This window comes from Conger conger, chromosome 2 (assembly GCF_963514075.1).
Source record: "Conger conger chromosome 2, fConCon1.1, whole genome shotgun sequence".
NCBI lineage: Eukaryota > Metazoa > Chordata > Actinopteri > Anguilliformes > Congridae > Conger > Conger conger.
This window is the reverse complement of record NC_083761.1, coordinates 51,488,510-51,503,237: the sequence shown is the minus strand read 5'-3', so window position 1 is coordinate 51,503,237 and position 14,728 is coordinate 51,488,510. Positions and strand designations below refer to the sequence as shown.

Here is a 14,728-nt window from a genome sequence, read left to right as displayed (position 1 = left end):
AGAAATCACAATGCTAATTTGACAGGCTAAATATTGCTCTTAACTGAAATACTTTGCACCTTTGGTCATAGATTTATAAATAGGCTCTCAGAGGTTGCCTGTGATGTCTTTGGTTTAGTGCATATCTGTCATATGTCTGTCTGTCTGGCTGTCTGTCTATCAAACATTTGGGAGTTTCACTTGAACTGTATTTACCTTTACATGACACTGTTTTGTCTGCACATACTCTCCAGTAGAGACTACCTTGCCTGCATGAACTGCAGTTCAATATTGACATGACTTTGATATGAGGGATGAATTTCTTTGCTTCAATTACTCCATGTTGCTGTCTTGTCAATTGTATATTTCATTGAGGATATAACGTGTGTTACATGTATAACGTGTAAAATTATGAAGGGCATGCATTTATTGTGTTATTATTTTGAGTTGGCATTTTATGGCAAAAATAATTATTAAAAAAAATGTTTAAGTGTCATGTTCCAAAAACACTGAATTCCATGGGCTAGCCCGACCACTAGTCGAAAACATTAAGCCGATAGGATGTCATTTGAAAATGGACATGCTGGGGTGCAAAAGAAGAAAAGATGTACCTGTCCGAATGCAGCAAACTCAGAGTGAAGTCTGAGCATTCAGTTCATGCATACATCTGCTGTGGCTTTGTGCTCTTCATCAGTAACGCCTTTCTTGGTGCAGACTAAGATGCAGCACCACATCAGGGTCATGCCACCATTGCAGTTACAAATTATACAAATCCGCCGTACTTGATGCTTGTATTTAAAATTTCTTCATGCCGACACCGGCAGAATTTGCTGCCACAAAATTCAATTCAGGAGCAGCCTCAGAATTCCTTTTGCAGGATAAACCCTGATATTTACATGGATGACACAGAACGTAGAGGTCTCTTAGGCAGGATAAACCCTGATATGTACATGAATGACAGAGAACTGAGATAATAGTGTATAATGTGTAGTCAAATTTGGAAATGCAGAACGGGGTTATTTAACTTGTCAAAGCTGATATAGAAGCAAAATAAATATATGCGTAATGATGCGTAAACTATCCCATGTTTTTAAACTTTCAAGAACGCATAAACGTGTTAGAACATTTTGCTGTATATTCTTTATACATTGAGATATTTTGTTGATATTACTGCACTCTACTTCTAATGTTCAAGGGATACCACATACTATGTCTCCCTTGGCATCTTTTTCACAATTTCTTTTTGTCCGCTGCATCACCTCAACCTCTGTTGCATTAAGTGTTACCCCCATCTTTCTCAGCAGCTGTTCCATTTTATCTATTAGTGTTGATTTTTTCCTGTCCCTATCTTTAGCTGTGTCACCATCTATCAGTTTAATAGTCTTTTCCTCTCTGCCTCTCTTTTTACATTGTTGATGTTATTGCATGTAGTGTCCAATCAGTCAATAGGTCAGTATTGCATGAGTAGTAATTATGAATTAATATGGATTGATGCTTATATTCAAGGTGATTTCAGAATAAATCGGGGAAGGGCAATTCTAGTGCTTGAGGGGCGCAGGGTCTGCTGGTTTCCACACTGTTTAAGCTCACAATTGTTTAATGTTTAATTGAAGTCATTATTTGGTTATGGACCAACTAGCCTGTTGTCATAGTTACCGATCAGTTGCAATGTTTTGCAGCAGGCTTTGAGATATGTTTGCTTCCGTTGGATGGGTGTGTCAGGGGTGTAGCCCGAATTAATAATGACATAGGCCTGCACTTCAACGCCCACAGAATGCCTTCATAGACACCATAGGAGCAAACCGTACTACGTCAGTCAGTCCGCCCACGGTTTACAACAGGATGTTCAACGAGCCAACGTTTCTGTTTAAATAAACGTTTTGCTAGGTTTGGTTGGGGCTGAACATGGTCCAGCGTTATAGCCCAAAGGGAATGTAATGGATGTAAGTAATCTGAAAATGACTGCTTATTTTGCCTTTATCCTTTTTCATATTAGCTTTTGTCGGTGTCGATTTATTGTAGTATGCAGTAGCTGGGTATGGTGCTTCGCTTTAAAAAAGAAGAATAAATGCACACCTTGGTTTAATATAAGGTGCTGGTGGTCATAGTCCTATATTAAAAGGTAAGAATGAGCACCAGATGTAGCTTACACGATTAACTCACATTACCTGAGTTTCAACAGAGTGCTGGGCCACGTGCAGACCTGACAAAATGCAGCAAAGCGTTTATTTAAACAGAAACGTTGGCGCATTGAACATCCTGTTGCAAACTGTGGGCGAACTGACTGACATAGGAGGTTTGCTCCGATGGCGCCTGAGAAGGCATTCTCTGCACTTTAAAGCATAGGCCTACGTCAATATTGATACACCCCTGACACACCCACCAAACAGATGCAAACATATCTCAAAGCCTGTTGCAAAAAACGTTGGAAGGAACATATGGGAAAAACATATTGTTCAACACAGCACAGCACAATGTTGCAAAAATCTTTCCAATTGAACATGCCACTGATTTTAATGTGAAAACAAAAACCAGCAGACATGGTAGATCTCCAGGTCCAGGGTTGGAGACAACTGATATACATGTGTGCTATGGAATCTATTTTTGTTTCTTAGTGTGCACTGCATTAATCTCATTCTTTCTCTCTTTTCACAGTAACAATACAGGAGAAGCACCTCTCAGATCCAGAGAAAAACAGAAAATCCACATCTGTGTATAGACCTCCATCCTTCTTTATTGATATATTACATTGTCATCAAACCACAAAGAACTTTATATACACCACAAGAAAAAGAACATTACAAATCCCCAAGGATGAAGATATTTGAAATGAAATGTAAAAAAATATGAGAACCTACTCTCCTGTTTTCATCATTTTTTGAAAGTGGTACAGCCAATAAGTACAGAAATCATATAAATGAAGACATAAACAAAGTACAAAAAAATAAACCATTCTGCCTGGAATCAACCAATCAACACACTCAGAAGAAAGGGGAGGGTCATGACCCAGTTGCCATGCATGTCGCCACGGTGACCGGCCTCCCCAACCCCTCCCCCCTCCTTCTCCTATTGGTCCAGCTGCTTTTGTGGCTCCTCCCCCCCGGGCCTGAATTGGCAGGGGCCGCCTCTGCTTGCCCTGCCCTCTGCAGCTGTTCCAATCAGGCAAGCAGGGTCATCTGTACAAGAAGGAACTTAGAGGAGGTGCCTGAAAGTATATCTGTCAACACGCGATACCTCAACCTACAGGAGAATTCAATACAGGTAAATTTGTCTTTTCATGCCTTTGTGTACATGTGTGCATTTGTAAAAGTTTGTGTCAGATACTAAGATACTATGGGAGTATACAAAGACCATATTGATGTGTGAGAGAGTATAATGGTGTATGTGAGAATAATAATAGTGTGAGAGAAGGCATGATGGCTGTGAGAGTATGATGGTGTACTGTATGTGTGAGAGTGTACTGATGCAGACATCCCACCTTTGTCAAACTTATTTCTGGGAGACCACCTGTTCATTTTTCACTCATTGCTTCTCAGCTCCTTAATTTGTGATTATCCTTCAATTAGCAGGGATGGGCATTTTCAGTATTTTCATGTTTCAGTTAACTGCCGGCATTTAATCGATTAACCGTTTAAAAATCTATTTGCTATACAAGCATGTTGCAATATGCTGCACCACACCACCAAAATGATAGAAGACTATATATATATATATATATATATATATATATATATATATATATCTGACTGTACAACAGGGGCATTATTTCAGGAAAAAACTTGCAATTCATGAATTTATGGTTGCACAAAAGATGTCTATAGCAGCGTATCACCTGTAATATTTCCAAACTCCAATTATGTAGAAGTCATGACACTGGCAAGCATGAAAATGGCAAGTCTAAATATCAATACCAAGCAATAGGCTAGTCGCTAACCAACAGATATTGTAACTACAGGTCACTACCCGAGGAATGGCATGCAACAACATAGGCTATCTGTGGACACAGTTGACCACTAATGTGTGACATTACGCTTTTTCCAAAGTGAAAGTTTTTGGTTGGTTTTATGAAATTCGGCAGTCGCTGAAGCAAAAACCCGGGTATGGGAGGAGTTCGGGGAGGCTATGGAGAAGGACTTTCGGTTGGCCTCGAGGAAGTTCTGGCAAACCATCCGACGACTCAGAAAGGGAAAGCAGGGCTTGTCTCAGGCTGTTTTCAGCAGGGGAGGAGAACTGCTGACCCGGACTGGGGATATTGTCGAGCGGTGGAAAGAGCACTTCGAGGAGCTCCTGAACCCGAACAACACGTCCTCTGTGGAAGAGGCAGAGCCCGAAGACTCGGGGGAATCTGCACCTATATCCCTGGCGGAAGTTGCTGAGGTAGTCAAAAAGCTCCTCAGTGGCAAGTCGCCGGGTGTAGATGAGATTCGCCCTGAGATGCTGAAGGCTCTGGACATTGTTGGGCTGCCTTGGCTGACACGCCTCTTCAGTGTCGCGTGGAGGTCGGGGACAGTACCTGTAGAGTGGCAGACCGGGGTGGTGGTCCCCATTTTCAAGAAGGGGGACCGGAGGGTGTGCTCCAATTACCGGGGTATCACACTCCTCAGCCTCCCTGGGAAAGTTTACTCTAGGGTACTGTAAAGGAGGCTCCGACCGATGGTCGAACCTCGGATTCAGGAGGAGCAATGTGGCTTCCGTCCTGGCCGTGGAACAGTGGACTAGCTCTTTACCTTGGCAGGGTTGCTGGCGGGGTCATGGGAGTTTGCCCATCCAGTCCACATGTGCTTTGTGGACTTGGAGAAGGCTTTCGACCGTGTCCCCCGGGGAACCCTGTGGGGTGTACTGCGGGAGTATGGGGTACCGGGGCCGTTGTTAAGAGCCATCAGGTCCCTGTATAACCAAAGTGAGAGCTGTGTCCGCATTCTCGGCACAAAGTCAAGCACGTTTCCTGTGGGTGTTGGACTCCGCCAAGGTTGCCCCTTGTCACCGGTCCTGTTTGTGGTATTCATGGACAGGATCTCATGGCGCAGCCGAGGTGGGGAGAGTGTCCGGTTTGGTGACCTCAGAATCGCATCTCTGCTTTTTGCGGATGATGTGGTTCTGCTGGCTTCATCGGACCGTGACCTTCAGCACGCACTGGAGCGGTTTGCAGCCGAGTGTGAAGCGGCCGGGATGAGAGTCAGCACCTCCAAGTCCGAGGCCATGGTTCTCTGCCGGAAAACGGTGGATTGCTCCCTCCGGGTTGGGAACGAGTCTTTTTTTACAATTCATTATGTAGCTATACAACTCCCACCCACGGTCCGCAATCGCAAAATCCTATCCAGGGCCTTTTCCCATAAAACGCATCTCATGCTGTTTTTTTGTTTCATTTCATATTAAAGGTAATAAAACTACAACTGACATTTCTGATTCTAATCAAATCTAAGATGAGCAAGTAACGTGAAAGTAACATTTCAGACAGCAGGAATGTCGGATTTTATCTTCCCAACTTTATTTTTTTTTACAGATTATCCTCTTCAAAATGTTGCTTGCCATTGCCTACTCCGCTGCATTTTTGAGTCAGTGGTGCTGCAATCATTCAGCTAATCTGAAATTCTATAACCCCACTGCTGTAGGTTAGCCTACCCAACTCCAGAATTTAATAGAAAGTGTCAAGTGTCCATTTCGGTTAACCGGTTAATCGATTAACCATGCCCATACCTATCAATTAGCAACGGGATAATGCACATTTCTAAACTTCACTTTGCATTTGGTGCATATTGCTAATTTGCGGGAGAATTCTGTCTGTTTGCTGGTATCAGGGAGCAGGTGCTGAATTCTGGGACAGGTGAGATGTCTGTGTATGTGTGTGAGAGTATGATGGGGTGTGTGTGCACTTGTCTACCTATCTAATAGTGGACCATGGTGTCATTACACAACCACGAAGAGGGGACATCTTGGCAAATGCTTTAAATCATATTAAGATGATGAGTTGACCCCCCCCCCCCCCCCCTCCCCCAGTGAAGTTTTATAAAATATGACCAAGAGGGGACTGGATGGAATTCAGCATTCTGCGCTGCCGCTGTAGACTGGAGTTGGAATTTCAGTCACAGACTAACACATATCATTTTACCACTCCTCCTTTGTTGTTAATGACTCAGAGCCCCACCCAGACAGGCAGGACTACAGGGGAGCCTTCTGACTGAGTAACCACAGAATACATCTATCTCTCCAAATGTTCTTTCAATACAGTAAATATGCCAAAACTATGTAAACTATGCACAATTAAGCAAAGGTAATTTATTATCTTTCTTTGTCTTTAAAGTATTATCAATGCCAAATAAGTCATAGTACAATTATTTACAAACAGTAAACCAGAAGTGCAGTTAGAACCACAGAAACAAAATCAATGACTGATGACTGAGATTGTGAACAATGTTTTTCAATAAATCAAGCAAACACATTTTAAAATATGTTATTTTTAGTCTGTGTATATATATAAAAGCATATGCCTTTATATAATTATAATTTTAGCTGACTAGCTAGCTGTCTAGCCATTAGCCGGGTACTCCCACGGAGACATCTTGGTTGGTCGATTTTTGGCAGGGTTTATGCGTGACCCCATTAAAATTATAATGCAAAGGGGAAAAATGCAATTTCATTTGATTTGTCACTTGTGCCTCAGAAACATTAAATGATAAAGGGCCAACTGAATTATTATTTGATTTCATGGATAATGTGGTTACAATTAGAAACTGTTATTTAAAAAGTTCTTATTTTAATTCTAATTATGGCAGGGTTTTAACATGGATGCACAACTCCAGTCCTGGAGGGCCGGTTTGTATGCTGGTTTTCGTTCCAACCAGTTTCCTTAGTTTTAGTTTTCTGACTGCTGTATAACCTATGCTGGTTCACTCCTGTACTTGAGCACAGTATAATCTCTAGGTTATACTTGCAGCTATGGCTGGTCTTTATACAAATGTCAGATCAAATTATGATTGAGCAAATTAAATAATTAATAGCAGAAGTTGGCAGAAAATCCTGAAGCGGACCGGCCCACATTGTGCACCCCTGTTTTAAGATGACTTGACATGACATTGTTCACATATTATTATCAGTTACTGAATACAAAAATTATTTTTCTGACATTTTTTCTGACATTTTAACTTAACTTTAGGCACTTTGAGCAAGTGCTAATGTGTCCGCTATTCAATACCCTGACTGCTTGTAAGTTAGAGAGAAAAAAAGGGATTATATATCCACATTGAGGATACAAACAAACCAATATCCACATTCCACTGTCATGGTCTCAAAGCTGTGTGGCTCTGTCATCTTATAACAAGCAACAAACTAAACTTAACTAAGTTGACATTCTCATTTTTCTTATTAAACCGTGTGTCCTTGCTGAGAGACATGCACTAATTACTCAATATTGACTCCACTGCAAATAGCAGCCTACACTGCTATGGGATGTAAATACTGCACATTTTTAAGTGCTAGACTATAACCAATTATCAACATCTGTGTAAAATGTATTAAATGCAATAATATGCAAATCAAATAAATATGAATTTGGCACCTACATTGACAGAGGAGTGGAAATCAAAATGGGTTGCATGTTTTGGGGCTACAAACTGTAGCACTCTAATTTTAAAACAATAGTACCTTCTTATGAGCAAACAATTACACAACCTCATTCTGCCAGCAATGTGCATTAGACTAATATTATTGACACATTATTATTTTTTATTTTAATGTTTGTATTGCGAGGCCTACAATATAATGTAGGTCTACATTGAAAGGTTTGAGTTTTTGATGAGTGCCTCTCATTGAGGTTGCCATAACAGCGGAAGGAGCGCTTGGTATTCACACTGAATTATAATACTAAATGCTACTCTCTTCTACTTGGTAGAATATCCATTCTTTGATATTAAACAATAGAGATAATAATTGTTAATGTAATGAAGGCACAGAATGATGAAGGGTCCGTATGTCATAGCCCCCACTAATAATAACAATATCAAGTTCCAAAAATTAATTTTTTGTAAGATATCCAGGATATCTTCTGCCTGGCCACCAGGCAGGCAACACACCATGCAAGATTATTTTTCACGTGAACAGACAATGCTACCTACCCTTCTAATAATGAAATCCTCCACTATCACCAACTCTCTTTTCGTGGAGGATGTGGCCATTGGGGTGCCCTGATGCTCATTAATCTTCACACTCTCAGAGACAGGGGCCGGTCCAATTCCTGCAAGGGCTGGAATTCGTTGGATACCACCACCCCTGGAGATGCTTGCGCCCTACTGTCAGCCAACTCTGTCACCCTGCCTGCTCTTACCCCCTCCCCCCCTCCCGGCTGTAGCTCCTTAAACTAAGTTTCTTGAACTCTTCCAATTTTGAGCTATGCAATTGGCCATCGAGATCAAGAATTTTGCTCTGGAGATGGTCAACAAGCTGACAATGATGACAGACGAACAGCTCAATCAAATCGCTTTCCAGCATTGCAATCATTGTACACCCCTCACATAGCTTAGGCCACATCTTTACTCCTAACTATCTTCTTTTCTCTACCTAAATCAGAAAGGTCCTGCCACATGAAACCACAGCTTAAAAAAGCTTGAGGTGGCTTTGAGCAAGAAAACTAGAGAAATAAAACGACTCTTAACTTCTTAAGTTTAGCTAGCTACGCTACTGCACAAAGATAAACTATCAGGCTCTAAATCACATTAAATCAACAATAAATTCAGACAAGGCAAAAGCTTCATTTTGGCTTTACCTAAGTTTGACCCAGAAGGATGTTCAGCGGAATAAATATGGTTTATAGTCAGCTAGCTTTGCTAAATGGCAGTAAGTTAACTATAAAAAGAACCCTTGTACTGGATAGCTAGCTAAATAGCGAGTACTTTTATCTATCTTAGAACAAAATACACCCCAAAATGTTACCCAGAATTCATTTAGAATGAACTGCAGTTAACGCTAACACTTTGTGATGGAGGCAAACTATCTACCAACAGTAAAGATGTCCAAGAGGGCGAACAACCCCCCAAAACCCCCAAAAATTTTTTTTGCTTGAGTACAGTCAAATTACTTTACTGACTTGTCCCCTAATGGCCACAAGGATGTTCACCTTAAAAGCAAATCCGGGTACCGCGTTTATAATATGGGTTTTTGAAATGCGAACTAATATTGGTCTCCGACTTAAAAGCATGAAAACAACTCCACTGAATCTCCCTCGTTTTCTACAGCACCACAAAATTATCAGGGACACAAACCAGCAGCGTATCAGATCAATTGATGTCTCTATTCAGTGGAATAGCAATCGCTGGTTTAACTCACAAAAAAACTCTGTTGTGTTCTTTATTGTCACGACCATAGACGTTGAGTGCCCAATCTAGGATTCTAGCGTTTGGATGGAGTGATATTAAATGTATTTTTAAAAATGACTTTTGGTGCGCCTTGATACACGGCTCTAGGGTGACGTGCCTTCACATGCAGATCTCGCATCATATTTCCCAACCCCTATTCAAGTTTTAACAATTTTAGCCTACAATATAATGCTTAGCTGATCTGGAACATAATTATTTGTGAATAGCACAGAACAAAGTTGTGAATATTTCTAGTTTACTTTATGTTATGTTTATCTTTAGATTAGTTTTGGAGGAGTTTGTGGACTGTTACCAGAAATAAGATGCTCTGCTTCTCCCGACTTTCAGAACATTGCAAGTAAGACAGCTCTGAATTAGAGTGCTCACATTTGCCACCTGGTGGTAGGTGGTGGTTACTGAAAAAACTAAAAAGTATGCAAATTTGCCGCTGCCTGGCAGATCTCCCGAGGCAGAACCACCAAATGAAACACTAAACCACTGTATCCACTTCTGATAAAGACTATTAAGTAATTGTATATAGGTTTTACATTATATTTCTGCTGTAACATTTATGATAAATTAACACAACTGCATACTGAATAGTATCATTATCATTATTTACTTAAAGGTACAATAGGTAAGATTTTTGTGTTAAAACATTGTTAGAAGACCATTGTAAATCCCTTCCTATCATTGAAAAAGGCTCACTGACATGTTGACTCACCCTCTGCCTGTGTTTATAGTCCTTAAATTCGGGTTTCAAATATGTAGTTGATGGGCCGGCAATCTGTACCAAAACATTGTATAGCAATACAATAATTCAAGCTCATTGGTTGAAAATTGGTTCTAATTGTCACAGCCAATGGCGTTTCAACATCAGCGTGTTCACAGAGACGGGATGGGATAAACAGTGTTGTGGTTTTGAGCGTGTTTGTTGCTGCAATTCCTCTCTTGACCATTAGAAGTCCGAAATTACCTATTGTACCTTTAAATACATGTAAATACCCTCAAATTAAAGAAGACAGTCTGCACTTTAACCTCATATCCACGGTTTAATTTCAAACAATGTCAATGTGCTGGAATACTCAGCCAAAACAACAAAAATGGTGTCACTGCCTAAATACTTGTGTATTACACTATGTAATGTTTCTATATAATTTCTAATTCCCCCAACCAGTGCGGTCAATGAGGTGTGAATGTTTGAATACCTTTTCACCTGGCTTAAGATATGCTTCTGGGAGCACTTTAGGTTTTATAAAACACAATGGAAGAACTCTGTTGTATCAAAATGACTACAAATTGTATACAAATCACATACAGTATACAGTATAGTTTATCAATATGCCCAATGTTTTGGAAAACTGAAAAAAAGAAAAAAATCTTTGTGTAAAATCATTTTGGACATCCCCTGATATATTTTCTCCAATTACAGAGTTTGAAGTATAAATGCAAGATAGTGAATGTAATGTTGTAAAATACAGTGCACTACAGTTAATAATCCTTTAATTACTACTACAGGCAGATTTTAGTCATGGTTTAATTATACTTCAGATATCATATTTTGGTAGGTCCTACCAGGAACTCTTAAGGAGCTGAAGTTTGGGGGAACTTGTTTTCATGTGGAATTGTGAGCTACAGTTTACTTTATACTCTTGCTCTAACATTTATTGAACAGTATCATTATCTTCACATACTTAAATACATGTCAATACCCATAAATTAAAGCTGAACCTCATATTCATTATTTAATTTCAAATCCAATGTGCTGGAGCGAAAACAATAAAAATTGTGGTAAAATAATGGTAAGTGCGAGAGTATGATGGTGTGAAAGAGCAAAAGGCATGAGTGAGAGTATAGTGGCATATGTGAGAGAGTATAGTGGTGTGTGAGAGAGAGTATGACGGTGATGTGTGAGATCAAATATGATTTATACAGTCTCATAAGATACTGCCAGAAGCAATAATTAGTGTAGTATTGCATATTTGCAAGTTATTGACAGGTAGCAATTCATCAATATCTGTGCTGGATGCCCCAGGTAAAGTCACTGTATGACAACAGTATTATGTGATTCATATATTTTCATTCTGAAATCATATTTTTAGGATTCTTTTCTTAAATTTCTATTTGCAAATTGTGACTATTGTCAGCTACTGAAGTGCTACAATGAGGTGTCTTGATGAAGATCTCAATCTGGGTCTACTTACAAAAAAGTACAGTGTTCACCAGAGTACTTCTTGTAACTGTTATTGTAATAATGTACTGAATATGTTAACAATGTTAACAATCTAATGGTTAAGTAAACAAAGTCTTGCTTGGAGGAAAACACTGTAGACACAGGATAAAGGAGATTTGTGGAACAATACAGTTATTAGATTGATTTCAAGGTACTGTTAGGGATGCATTTCGTCTTAGAACACTTACATTCAGAAGGGCACAAAAAATGTCAGAACACTTGCATACTTTCTGTTTGTTTGTTTGTTTTTAGTTATTTGGCAGTGCTTGTTAAGCCTTTTCTCCACATTCTACATGTTGTAATATGCTAATAATGTGTGAGTATACCTCAGTATGGTGCAGAGTATGGTGTAGGAAATACCGTTGGATATGAATCTGTAATCTTGAGTTTGAAAATTTCCAATAGCAGCTCATATTTAAGGAACCATTTTTAATGCCTATCAAGTAGATACACTCATAACTGTGACATATACATTATGCACATGTATTTAACATTGCAGTATTAATTTGTTAGCCTGTTTTCAGGGTTACCAAAATAAAATATTTTTCCAAACTGAAGCAGAATATTTACCAACAAAATTCAGGTTACAGACCTTAATGCCCTAATACACTTACTATGCACTTACAGCCCTCTAGTTTCAAGCCCAGGTCCTTAACCCCTACTCCACTCTGCCATCCTGGTATGAAACACTTCTGACATGAAATTTGATGAAGATTATGTGCAGTCTTCTCATTATTCTGTATTACAACCTTTTTGGCTCCGACGTTTTTCTGCCAACACTCCCACGTCACATTTAATGGTCTGTTGAGAGGGCGCTCATTAAAAAGATAAATATCAGCATTAAGCCTCCTATTTACATCTTAGTATGAAGATTTCTTCTGCTTTAGTTGTGTCCTGGAGCTCTCCTTGTAATGATTCAAAATCTAAAAATGTTTTTCACCCTTAGGCATGCTTCATTTGCTAGCTTATGACAGTGCGCCTTCAGAGTGAGCACTTGACAACTCACCCTCCTCCCACTGAAACATCCCTCTGCATGCCGTGGGCTGTTGTCTGGGTGGCATTGTAGCAGGTCACAGGATCTCTCAAATGGTTCAAAAGGCCGGTGAAAGCTCCATCACTAGAAGGGTGTCTGACAGGTTTTGAATATGATTCCATACAAATATGAATGCCTCTGTGAAACGCCCATATGAATATGAGTGATTCTGTCATATGTCCCTCTGGATATGAATGCTGCTGTCAAACAGACATACAGACATGGGCACCTCTGTCACAATGCCATCCCACTGTCTCTTCGGTAAATCTATTTGAATATAAATGATTTAGCAGTACCACCTAAAATATGATGCAGTCTCTCATTCAGAGTAATTACGAATGAACACATAACATGCTGTAATTTAAAATCATGTTAAAAATGTGTTATCGTGCTAATAGAAATGTAAGCTTTTTCTATGCACACACTGCTCACTCTATCCATTTTTGTCCTTTGTCTCTCTTCCATTAGGTGATTAAGTCTGATACTTTCAAGCGCTTGCAGCATCTGGAAATCCTGCAGCTCTCCAAAAACCACATCCGTCAGATTGAAGTTGGGGCGTTCAATGGCCTGCCAAACCTCAACACGCTGGAGCTTTTCGACAACCGCCTCACGTTGGTCCCCTCCCAGGCCTTCGAGTATCTCAGCAAACTGCGGGAGCTTTGGCTGCGCAACAACCCCATCGAGACCCTGCCTGGGTATGCCTTCCACCGGGTTCCCTCTTTGCGGCGGCTTGACCTGGGGGAACTCAAGAAGCTGGACTACATCTCTGAGGCTGCCTTCGAGGGCCTCATCAACCTGCGCTACCTGAACCTGGGCATGTGCGTACTCAAGGACATCCCCAACCTCACGCCTCTGGTGCGACTGGAAGAACTCGAGCTCTCTGGGAATCGGCTAGAGATCATCCGACCTGGGTCCTTCCAGGGCCTGGTGTCTCTCCGCAAACTCTGGCTCATGCACTCTCAAGTGACAGTCATTGAGCGGAATGCCTTCGATGATCTCAAGAACCTGGAGGAGCTGAATCTGTCTCACAACTCCCTTCACTCTCTACCCCACGACCTCTTCACTCCTCTGCACCAACTGGAGAGGGTCCACCTCAACCACAATCCCTGGGTGTGTAACTGTGACGTGCTGTGGCTGAGCTGGTGGCTGAAAGAGACCGTGCCCAGTAACACCACCTGCTGCGCACGCTGCCACGCGCCTCCCGGCCTCAAAGGCAGGTACATCGGCGAGCTGGATCAGAGTCACTTCACTTGTTACGCCCCTGTGATTGTGGAGCCACCGACCGACCTGAATGTCACCGAGGGCATGGCTGCTGAGCTGAAGTGTAGAACGGGCACTTCCATGACCTCAGTCAACTGGCTGACCCCAAATGGAACGCTCATGACCCACGGATCCTACAGGGTCAGAATTTCAGTCCTGCATGATGGCACATTGAATTTCACCAATGTCACAGTACAGGATACGGGCCAGTACACCTGCATGGTGACCAACTCGGCCGGCAACACCACAGCGACGGCCGTGCTCAACGTGTCAGCCTCCGATGCCAGCAACAGTTACAGCTACTTCACCACTGTCACCGTGGAAACTGTCGAAACAGGTCAAGAGGAGAATTCTGCCCGACAGTACATAAATGAGACGTTTGTGGGTTATTCAGGTCCTACTAGTTCAGGAGAGGTCTGGGGCACAACCTTGGCCACTACATCGTCCTCTGTGTCTTCATCCTCTTCTGCCAGAACAACCAAGCCATCGGAAAGGCCATTCACAGTTCCAATAACAGATGTTACCAACATGTCTGGTCTGGATGATGTGATGAAGACTACAAAAATAATCATTGGCTGTTTTGTGGCCATCACGTTCATGGCGGCAGTAATGCTGGTGGTCTTCTACAAGTTGAGGAAGCAGCATCAGCTGCACAAACACCATGGCCCGGCACGCGCCATCGAGATTATCAATGTCGAGGATGAAATTGGAGCAGGGGGGGCAAGTGGAGTAGGAGGAGGGAGTGGGATCTCTGGAGGATCCACAATGCATTCTGGAGGTGGCGGGGTCAGTGGTGGGGGGCAGAGTTTAAGATTGCACCATCCAGAAATGGTCAACCTTCCAAATCTAGCAAGAGCTGAGCATCTTAACCATTAT

The 14,728-nt window shown here is 41.4% G+C and overlaps 1 protein-coding gene across 1 annotated transcript in view; it reads left to right on the top strand.

Annotated features, from left to right (window-relative positions):
• The window catches only part of LOC133122958 (leucine-rich repeat-containing protein 4B-like), a gene marked incomplete at its 3' end in the record, with an annotated part of 62,004 nt that extends 47,282 nt beyond the window's left edge, over window positions 1-14,722 (top strand). Inside the window, exons 3-4 of the mRNA XM_061233253.1 lie at window positions 2,635-3,240; window positions 13,061-14,722. Of these exons, the coding sequence (XP_061089237.1) occupies window positions 2,995-3,240; window positions 13,061-14,722 (1,908 nt within the window). The remainder of the gene's footprint in view (window positions 1-2,634; window positions 3,241-13,060) is intronic.
• Between the last annotated feature and the right edge of the window lie 6 nt (window positions 14,723-14,728).